Source organism: Hetaerina americana, unplaced genomic scaffold (genome assembly GCF_022747635.1).
Source record: "Hetaerina americana unplaced genomic scaffold, ioHetAmer1.1.p SCAF_6, whole genome shotgun sequence".
Taxonomy (NCBI): Eukaryota; Metazoa; Arthropoda; class Insecta; order Odonata; family Calopterygidae; genus Hetaerina; species Hetaerina americana.
This window is the reverse complement of record NW_027287205.1, coordinates 14,508,228-14,519,424: the sequence shown is the minus strand read 5'-3', so window position 1 is coordinate 14,519,424 and position 11,197 is coordinate 14,508,228. Positions and strand designations below refer to the sequence as shown.

Below are 11,197 nucleotides of genomic sequence, written 5' to 3'. Positions count from 1 at the left end.
ATCATCTCTCTTAATGCCCTTTCTATCTCATTGTCGAGTATGCCTGGAACTAAGCTCTCTCTATCAATGTCATATTCTCTTTCTATTCCTAAGCCTTGTGGTCTAAGTTCTTCACCATGCAGTTCTTCTATATATTCCTTTAATCTCTCTTAGATCTTTTCTGTGTCAACTATGATCTTACCCGATTTATTTCTTATTGTTAACAACTACCTTCCCTTCCAAATTCTTGATGGTGTTTAACCTTGCAGTATAGTGCACCAATTTCGCTCTTTTGAAAACTTTCCATGTCCTCACACTGCATCTTCAACCATGCCTCTTTTGCTTTATTTGTTCCTGTCTCAATTCATTATTCCACTCTTTGTACTTCCTTCTGCCTAACTCTGTGACCACATTCTTCCATTTTAATTTCACATCATTCATTCAAATCATCTCAACCCTGATCCATAGTTTCCTTGCCCTTTTCCCATTAACGGTTACTATTTTTTCCTTTGCGGCTTTCGATATCCCATTTTTGATAAATTCCCATTTTTCCTGGATAGTACTCAGCCCTTTTCCCTAATTCATGATTTTGTCTACAGCCTGCTGATACATCTTCCTTGTCAATTCAGTAGCTAATGCTTATCCTTTTGAAACGAATGCTACATTTAATAGCAACTAAATAGTGATCAGTTTCTGCATCCGCTCCAGGGGAGCTTGCAAATTGATCACACTGTAAAAGCATATGCACACTCTTAAATCTGTGCCAAACCATAAATTTAACTGATACCTTTCTAAGTCACCTGGCATTTTCCTTGAATACCTATTTTGATATGTATATATATAAATATGTATGTATGCATGTATGTATATATATATATATGTATATATATATATCCCTCCTTGGACTACAACCTATATAGGGGGATATGTATATACATATATATATATATATAAATATATATATATATATATATATATATATATATATATATATATATATACATATCCCCTCCCCGGACTACAACCTTGACGTGGTGGAAGGGCTTGTGCGTTCTGATGACCCCTAGAGCTGTGCTGGCGGGAGTATTAATAACTGCTCCTGGGAAGGTCACCCATGCCAGATAGGTCGAATGTTAGGAGCCAGAGGAAAGGTAGTCAACGCAGCTTCTGTTCCTCAGTGAGGTGGCTGCAATGGCTTCTGACCCCATTGGGGCGGCCAGTAAGTGATAGTGTAACATTAAAGACACGATTGAGGAAGGCAATGGGAAACCACCTCAATTATCATTTCCAAGGTTTAAATGATGGATAATAGAGAGATTTTGAGTCCTGAAAACTATGGGGCTCGGCCCAATCGGCCGTGTATCGTGCCCGGCGGCGGTGAAGGCAAGGCTTCCGCGGTCGTCATCCTACGAAACCCTTGCAAGGGAAAACCAGCAGCAGCAGGACAGAAGACACAGAAGAAGAAGACCAAATTAGTTAGAATAGGAACGTGGAATGTTAGGACAAGGATGACGACAGGGAAATTGGAGAATATTAAGCAAGAGATGGAAAGGGGAAATATAGATAATATAGGTCTATGCGAGGTGAGATGGAAGTATAGCGGGGATTACTGAAGTGATAATTATAGAATAATATACAGCGGCCGGGATGAGAGCCAACGAGGGGTTGCCATAGTATTAAATGAAGAGGTAGGAAGAAGCATAGTCAACATAGAGCGGGTAACAGATAGATTATTACTAGTAGAGATAAAAGCAGAACCGACGAACTTGGTTATTATTAAGGTAGCACCGAGCAACCATAAGGAAGAATAGGTTGATAGGATATATGATCAATTAGAGGACAGAAGCACGTGTGTCCTTGCTGGGAAACATTTGATAGTGATGGGGGATTGGAATGCGGCAGTGGGCAAAGGAAGAGATGGTGATGAGGTTCGGGACTATGGTTTAGGCATGAGGAATGCCGTGGGGAGAAAGCAGTTGAGTTCTGCAGGAGACAGGGGTTAGTCATCACCAACACTTGGTTTAGACACCACAATAGACGCAGGTACACATGGAAAATGCCAGGTGACTAAGTAAGGTATCAGCTAGATAAAATTCTTGTTAGACACAGGTTTAGGAACAGCGTGATAAATTCACACAGCTTCCCGGGTGCGGATGCGGACTCTGACGACAATTTAGTTGTTATTAAATGTAGTGTCTGTTTCAAAAAGATAAGGCATGGGCGGCGAGTTATAAAATGGAATGCAGAAGCATTAAATGGGTTGAAAAGTAAGAAATACAAACAGGGGGTAGAGGAAATCTTGGAGGATGGTAAAGAGCTTAGTACTATCGAAGAAAAATGGGAAAATATCAAGAAAGGGTTGTCCAAAGCTGCGGTACGGTAATTATATCGTATATTTTTAAGAATCCATAATCTGCTTGTAGTTTATTGGTCAGGTGGTAACAATGAATGGATGGAAGTGGTAAACATAGATCATTGGTTATTAGTAAAATAATAACAATTTACGAAAACCAGAGAATTCTCGTGGCTGAATTTGAAAGATATATTTTTCCTGAATCTTTTGACACCAAATTTGGCAGTATATCTAGAGAATTTAAAATATTGTGATCAAGTCCACTCTATGTATTTCAAAAATTAAATTACGTCAGGTGCACACTAGTGGAACTGGTAATGCGAAAAGGACTAGGAAACCATGGATCACGGTTGAGATGATTAGAAAGATGGATGAGCGGATAAAATGGAAAAATGTAAATACAGAGTTAGGCAAAATGAAGTACAAAGAATTAAACAATAAATTAGGCCGGCAACGAATCAAGCAAAAGAAGGATGGTGGAAGACCCAGTGTGAGGATATGAAAAGTTTGCAGAGGAAGGTTGAAATCGGTGCGTTGTACAGCAAAGTTAAATCTTTATCGGGAAATAAGAAAGGAAGATCTATGCTAACAGTTAGAGATAAGGCGGGTGATATAATATTTGAAACAGTAAAGACCTTACAGAGATGAAAGGAATATACAGAAGAACTGTATAGCAAAGAGCTTAGACCAACAAAGTTAGACATAGAAAAGGAACATGACGTAGAGGAAGATACCTTAGGTCCAGGCATACTCGACGATGAGATAGGAAGGGCATTAAGGGAGATGAAACTAAATAAGGCCATGGGGGTGGATAATATTCCCGCTGAACTATTGAAATGTTTAGGAAAATTTGGGAGGAGGAGGCTGTAAAGGGCTTATTCGTAGTATCTATGAGGAAGGAATCTGGCCGGAAGACTTTGTGAGATCAGAATTCGTTCCTATTCTGAAAAAGGTAAAGGCTACATCATGTGAGGACTACAGGACAATAAGTTTGATATCCCACGCAGCTAAAGTTGTTCTTAGGATAATAAACAAAAGGATAAAGAGTAGGGAAAATGATTACTTGAGAGATGATCAGTTTGGGTAAAGGAAGGGGAGAGATACTCGTGATATCATTGCAGTAATGAGATTATTAATCGTGAGGAATATAGAATACAACCAGGAGGTATTTGCCTGTTTCGTAGATTTCGAAAAAACATTTGATAGATTGAATTGGGAAAAACTAATGAGTATATTGCAGAAAATAGGAATAGATTGGAGGGAAAGGGGGCTAATCCGCAACCTGCACATGTCTCAGACTGCTCAGGTGCGGGTGGGAAACAGGGAGTCCGGATGGACAGTGTTAAGAAGAGGTGTAAGGCAGGGTTGCCCATTATACTGTTGCTGTTCAACGTGTACGCACAGGAAATGATCAAAGAGGCGTTGGAAGAACTGGAGGTAGGAATGAAAGTGGGGGGGAATTTCGTAAAATCAGTTTGGCAGGCTGATGACCAGGCTCTAGTTTGTCAGTCAGCCAAGGGGTTGCAAGTATTGCTGAGTGAATTGGAAATTCAGTGCAACAGGTATGGGATGAGAATCAATATTAATAAAACAAAGGTAATGCGATTTTCTAGAAAGAAAAAGGCTAAGCTTAATATTAAAATAAAAGGGCAAAAACTATAGCAGGTAGAACAGTTTACGTATCTCGGTAGTGTTTTGGACCGACCCGCTCAAAGTAGTAGGGACGTAAGGAGAAGAATTGCACTAGACAAAGAGGCTTTCACAAGGAGGAGGGAGTTGATTAGAGGGACGTTGAGTAAGGATGTTAAGAAAAGACTCGTAAAAACTTTGATATGGAGCGTGGCTGTGTACGGCGCGGAAATGTGGTCATTGAAGCAGGAGGATAAGTGTAGACTGGAGGCTTTTGAAATGTGGGTTTGGAGAAGAATGGAGAAGGTGAAATGGACAGAGAAGAAAACAAATGAGAAAGTACTTGGTATGGTAGGCGAAGAGAGGGGTTTGTTGGGAGAAATCCTATGCAGGCAAGAAAAGTGGATGAAGGGGGTATTGACCGGCAGTGGGATGTTGAAGACTGTGATAGAGGGGAAAATGTTAGGCAAAAGAGGAAAGGGAAGGAACAGGATAGGGATGTTGGACGGGATGAAGGGAGGAAGAAAGCACTCAGAGCTGAAGAAGGATCTGATGCAGAGTAGGATGTTGTGTTTGCTAGGGGTCACAAACTATTTAATTAGTAATTATGTCCATCCAAAAACCTACCTTAACCGGTAGGTTACCTAATAATAATAATAATAATTTATATGTATATATATATATATATATATATATATATATATATATATATATATATATATATATATATATACAATAAATGGCATATTCCAGTGCTGTCATATCTGTAAGTTGACATTCTACATTTAACATTGTAATCATATCAAAACATAGGAAACTTAAAACAGCTTTTCAGGGTATATAGCAGGACTTGAATAATATTATTAAATGAGTGTATAATAATAATCTAGTTATTAAGGAAAAAAAATCCAAAGTAACATTTTCTAAGCATAACACAGTAATACTACTAGTTTGGAGACTTTTAATTTGATCATTGTGCATTGCAATATTTTGCATTGATTGAGAGTACTTAAAGATATGGTTGAACAGTATGAGGTTTTGCAGCTTTATAAATATAAATATTCTAAAAAATATGAATGGAAAATTTTAGGAGAGAATTTCATCGGCCTAATCAAAGAATACAAATATACCAGAGGGAAGAGATATCTTTTAACAGTTGGTAATTCTGAATGTTGATGGACTGTATAGATATGACATTAAAATACAAAACTCTTATCATGACATCATGTATATAAAATGCATGACATATAAAACAGGAATTACATTTAAGGGATAAAATGAGGGTTAGAAGGTAAGGTTAAAAAAAAAGAGAATGATGTTGCTAAAGAAGAACTGTGTGAAGGAGGTATCGTGGTGGAAATAATGACACCACCTAACAATTAACAAAGTTTATTGTGCTCAGAAAATTAAAACCTTGATGAGGCGATTGAACAGTAAATATTCAGTACATATTCGGTCGTGCGGTGGCGAAGCCAGGAGAGAATCCTTCACCAGGAAGCAACGTCCTTGGGTTGACCACGATGGCGGCGCGCGTGACGGTCCAGAGCCAGTCAGAGAGAGAGTGAGAGTGGGAGTGAGAGTGGCTCTGGCGGCGTGGCTGCGCCCTGGCGGCGGACCCTGGTGGCGAACGCCGGAAGCCAAAACACTTGCCAGCGAAGGCGCGTTCGCAATGGCGCTCAATGATGATTCAAGTGTTGAGCCGCCACACCACCCCCTTGGTTGTTTTATAGTCCCTGGTGGTTAGTAGACATTGGAAAAATTTTGGAAACAGGAGGTGATAACGGGTGCGCGGGCAAGGAAGGAGGGTGTAGGGGTGGTGGAAGCATGACAGGTTAGGTAATGAAGTCAAGACAACGAAAGAAAAAGAGAAAAAAAAAGAGAAAATTATAGTTGAAATTCTTCAAGATGCGACGGAAAGCGCACGCGTCTCCCAGATCGGGTTGTCCGTTCGCCGCGCTGTGCGCGCGGTGCAGCACCTGGGGGCTGAGGGTCTGGCGGTGCAGGAAGCGTAGCTGGGCGCGATGTAAAGGCGGCAGGCCACCTTTCGTCCGATTCTGCTGCCTCCAGCTGTGGCGCGGTGTGGTGAAGTGGTAGAGCTGCCTGGTGGTTATAAATTGGTAGGTTGGATACCGTAAAGGCAGGTTTGAGTCTCGAGAGAAATGAACACATCACGGTTTGGTAAGCGGACTTTGTACGCCTTATCATTCCGTTCTAAAACTTTAAACGGCCCGTCATACGGCAGCTGAAGAGAACCCCGCGGGGGGCCGTGCCGGACGAAGACGTGGGACGCCGTCGGCAAGTCTTTGAAGATGAAGACCTGACGGGAACCGTGGTGGGCAGCGGGGCGAGGGCTCAACTCCCGGAAATGCTCGCGCAACTGGGACATGAAGGCGGTGTCAGCTGGCTGCGATGGAGAGGTTGGTGAGAGGAATTCTCCGGGAAGGCGGAGAGGCTCCCGATACACTAACTCTGCAGTGGAGGCATCTAGGTCTTCCTTCCAGGAGGCGCGGAATCCCAGGAGGATGGCAGGAAGTACGTCCACCCACTGAGTGGTCCCGTGGCAACGGATGGCGGCCTTCAGCTGTCGATGGAACCGTTCTACCATCCCGTTCGCCTCAGGATGGTATGCTGTCGTCCTGAAATGCTCCGCGCCGGCCATGAGGGAGAGCTGGCGGAAGAGGTTGCTTTCAAACTGCCGTCCTTGGTCGGTAGTGATGCGTTGGGGTGAGCCGAAACGCGACATCCATCCGCTAAAGAAAGCGAATGCCACTGTCTCGGCCGAAATGTCACCAATCGGTATTGCCTCGGGCCATCGGGTGAAACGGTCCACGCACGTAAGGCAATATCGAAATCCACGTGAACTTGGGAGAGGTCCGACCAAATCAATGTGGACGTGCTCGAATCTCCGTCCGGGAGACGGGAAATTGCGCACAGGGGAGGCAACATGGCGAGTCACTTTTGCCTGTTGGCACGGGATGCACGCGCGTGCCCATTCGCGGCAGTCTTTCCTAATAGAGGGCCACACGAAACGCAATGTCACGAGTTTTATCGTCGCTTTCGCTCCGGGATGCGCCAGGTTATGAAGCGAATCAAACGCCTGACGCCGGAATGTGGGAGTGACGTATGGGCGAGCACAAGGGGTGGAAGTGTCACAAAACAAGTGCACAGCACAACCGGGAACAGGAAGTCTTCTGAGCTTGAGGGAAGACTCTTCGTTCTTAAGGAGCGCAGCAAGTTCAGCGTCTGCCTCCTGTGCACGGCCTAACTCCTCAAAATTTACCGCGGAGGACAAGGAATCGATGCGCGATAAAGCGTCCGCCACGACATTATCCGCGCCGGCTACGTGACGAATGTCTGTCGAGTATTGGCCGATCAGGTCGAGGTAGCGGAATTGACGGGGCGAACATCTGTCAGGTTTTTGCTGGAACGCGTACACTATCGGCTTGTGGTCTGTAAAAATTGTAAAATTCCGACCCTCCACCATGTGGCGAAAATACCGGACCGCCCGATAAATCCCAGGAGCTCCCTGTCGTAAGGGCTGTAGTTTCTCTCGGCCGAGCTTAGTTTTTTGGAGAAGAAACCAAGCGGTTGCCAACCCGCTTCAGTGCGCTGCTGGAGCACAGCTCCCAGGGTGAAGTCTGAGGCGTCGGTAAACAGGCCGAGGGGAAGGGAGGGGGCCGGATGGGCGAGAAGCACAAAGTTCGAAAGAGCGTCTTTACACCGCTGAAAAGAAAGGCGCAGTTCGGGCGTCCAATCCACTTTGTCGCGGCCGTGTACACCACCGCGTAGCACTTCACTGAGGGGGGCCTGTAAGTCGGCGGCATGGGGAAGGAATCTTCTAGAAAAATTCAGCATCCCCAAGAATTGGCGGAGCTGTTTCACCGTCACAGGGAGTGGGAAGTCGGCGATAGCACTCACTTTGTCACTTAAAGGCGTTGTACCCTCGGCACTTACACTATATCCTAAAAACTTGACATTGGGAACACCAAAAACACACTTTGCAGGATTAATGAGCACACCGTATGATTTTAATCTGCCAAAAAGCTCACGCAGGTGATGCTCATGTTCGTCCTCATTTTGGGAGGCGACCAAAATATCGTCTAAATAGACGTAGCAGAAGGAGAGACCTCTGAGTGCCTCGTCGAGGAAACGTTGGAAAGTCTGTGCGGCGTTTCGCAGTCCATATGACATAAAGGGAAATTCAAACAACCCAAAGGGGGTTGTGATTGCAGTCTTCGGTATGTCTTCCGGGTTCACAGGTATTTGGTTATATGCCCTCACGAGGTCAATGGTGGAGAAAACACGAGCACCATTGAGGGATGCAGCGAAATCCTCGATATGGGGGACAGGATAGCGATCGGGGATGGTCCTAGCGTTTAACGCGCGATAATCCCCGCATGGGCGCCACTCGTCTCCCTTCTTGGGCACAAGGTGGAGGGCGGAGGACCAACAGCTATCCGAGCGGCGGGCTGTCCCTAATCGCACCATTAATTCAAATTCCCGTTTGGCTGCGGCAAGTTTGTCGGGAGCAAGCCTACGTGGTTTACATGACACCGGCTGACCTGCGGTCGTGCGAATGAAATGCACTGTGGAGTGGGACGCATGACCGGGTGTCCCTGCTGGACGCGTAATTTCAGAAAAGCGCGAGAGAAGAACGTGAAAACGGGTTTCTCCTACTACCGCCTTTATCTGCGTTGCCGGGAGGCGTACAATATTTCCGGCGACGGAAATTGTCGTCGAACTATCTGTAAGACGAGAATTCTTGACGTCCACCAAAAGACTGAAATGTGTTAAAAAGTCCACTCCGATAATAGGCTGTGCAACGTCTGCCACAACAAACCTCCACGTGAAGTCGCGGCGCAGACCGAAAGTTAGGTTTAATACTTCCCAACCGTACGTATTTATTACGGAATTGTTGGCAGCAAAAAGTTGGTAGTCGGTCCGCTGTCTAGGACTTTTGACGAGCGATAGGGGAAACACAGAAAGGTCAGCACCAGTGTCAACAAGAAACTGTACCTTTGTAGTCGTGTCCGTAACGAAGAGGCGGCTTGCTGTAGGGCTAAGGTCGGCGGCCGCGTCTACCGAGCGCCCGCGGTGTTTTCCGGCACCTGGAATGAGCACGGCTGGGTGCAGTGCCGCGCGTCGGCACCAAACTTCCGGTGATACCAGCAGAGTTGTGGCGTCGTACGGCGTCCTGATGGTCCGTCTTCAGAGCCGCGAGATTGGCTGCGGGAACGGGAATGGCCTCGGGAACGGGAGCGTTCCTCTCGAGGGTGCCGCGCCACCGAAAGAGCCGCAACTTGCCGGGTGAGGTCGTCCATTCGGCTCAGGAGGGAGGCCAACATGCCCGAGCATCCACCGGAACAAGATGGCGGGTCGGAACTCACCTCGCTTACCTGAGCGTGGGTAGGGGCGGGCACTCGTTCCCGGGGTATCACCTCACTAATTCTGTCGGCGAGGGAAGCCACGGCGTCTAGGTCGACGCCATCTTGAGCTGCTAAGATGGCGTGGAGAGGCGTGGATAGCCGGGTGAGCCACAGCGACCGCATGAACTCGTCAGGCATCGACGAGCCTGCCAAGTCCTTAAGATGGCGGAGAAACTGGGATGGCTTCCTGTCGCCCATCTCCTCTCGCTCAAGGAGTCGCCTGATTTTCTCCTCCTGAGACGCAGACAATCGGCGAATAAGCTCCTCCTTGATCTTAATATACTTGTTGTCACCGGGGGGGTTGGAAATAACGTCCTTAACCTCTTGCGCGAATCGAGGCTCTAAATGGCTCACCACCGTATAGAATTTTTTTGCGTCCTCGCTGATACCTGCGAGGAAAAATTGCCCTTCCAGTTGTGCAAACCATAATGCCGGCTCTTCCGGCCAAAATGGAGGCACGCGAAGCATGGCTCGGTCCGTCGACATCTCTGCGTTTAGACAAACAATTAACGTGGGGAAAAACAGATAAACAAAACGAATGCACTATTGGAAACACTGGAGCCGATAATCACATAGCGAGGCAGATGTACAGATATTCGGGCTCGACCAAAACGGCGTGGTCAGAGTATGGCTAAGCACGTGGGTGAAATGAATCACGTCGGGGTCACCACTATTGAAGGAGGTATCGTGGTGGAAATAATGACACCTCCTAACAATTAACAAAGTTTATTGTGCTCAGAAAATTAAAACCTTGATGAGGCGATTGAACAGTAATTATTCAGTACATATTCGGCCGTGCGGTGGCGAAGCCAGGAGAGAATCCTTCACCAGGAAGCAACGTCCTTGGGTTGACCACGATGGCGGCGCGCGTGACGGTCCAGAGCCAGTCAGAGAGAGAGTGAGAGTGGGAGTGAGAGTGGCTCTGGCGGCGTGGCTGCGCCCTGGCGGCGGACCCTGGTGGCGAACGCCGGAAGCCAAAACACTTGCCAGCGAAGGTGCGTTCGCAATGGCGCTCAATGATGATTCAAGTGTTGAGCCGCCACACTGTGCATGTACCAGATTTGTATGACTGATAGCTGTGTTGCATGAAGCCTTCTCTTTCAATTATTACCCCTTAAATGCCTGTAGACATATTAGTCTGGCCATGGCCTTGTATTAGATCTGTTTGTTTGTTGTATTGAAAAAATAGCAAGTACTTTAATTAAGCAAAGAGTTGTCATGAGAATTGGAGAAACTCTCAGTGAAACCCATCTTTTGAAATGATAAGTACATGATAATGATTATTTATCCTGTGTGCAGGTTTTTGAATGGTCCAAGCATTTCCAAGACGACTTAGAATTCATTGAAGATTATGCATACCCAGGTCGCTCTTCAAATCAAAATTCAAATAAATAATGATTGACTTTTTATATTCATGACATTGTGTAGCTTTATTGGATTCCTGAAGCTCAAACTGTTATTCAGGATTACTACCTGGAGGTTCTTGCTTCACTCCATGAAAAATAGGCCAGAGTGGTGGAAGAAAAAGTCATAGGTTCTACATCAGAACAATGCACGACTCACACTACATTGCCTGCTTAGATTTTTCTAGTGTAATATAACATCTCAGTGTTGGACCATCCACCTTATTCACCTGACCTGGCACCGTGTGACTTTTATCCGTTCCCCAAGATCAAATCTGCATTAAAAGGAACCATATTTCAATCGGTTGCAGCTGTGAAAGAAAAAGCAGCACACAATATGAAAGACCACACAGCAGGAGACTTCCAGCACTGTTCTGAAGCATTGAAAATTTGTATGGAGTAATTTA

The 11,197-nt window shown here is 45.7% G+C and overlaps 1 protein-coding gene across 1 annotated transcript; it reads right to left on the bottom strand.

Moving 5' to 3' along the window:
• Window positions 1-654: 654 nt before the first annotated feature.
• Window positions 655-9,873, bottom strand: LOC139695259 (uncharacterized). Its single transcript, XM_071593953.1, has 2 exons — window positions 9,266-9,873; window positions 655-709 (listed from the first exon to the last, which is right to left on the bottom strand). The coding sequence occupies exons 1-2, from the start codon at window positions 9,871-9,873 to the stop codon at window positions 655-657; spliced, it is 663 nt and encodes a 220-aa protein (XP_071450054.1).
• Between the last annotated feature and the right edge of the window lie 1,324 nt (window positions 9,874-11,197).

Excerpts from the sequence above, each read along its gene's own strand:
- LOC139695259 (XM_071593953.1), bottom strand. The coding sequence starts at position 9,873 with ATGTCGACGGACCGAGCCATGCTTCGCGTGCCTCCATTTTGGCCGGAA. Across the intron at positions 710-9,265 it reads CGAATGGACGACCTCACCCG|TGTGATCAATTTGCAAGCTC; the intron begins GCAAGTTGCGGC and ends ATGCTTTTACAG.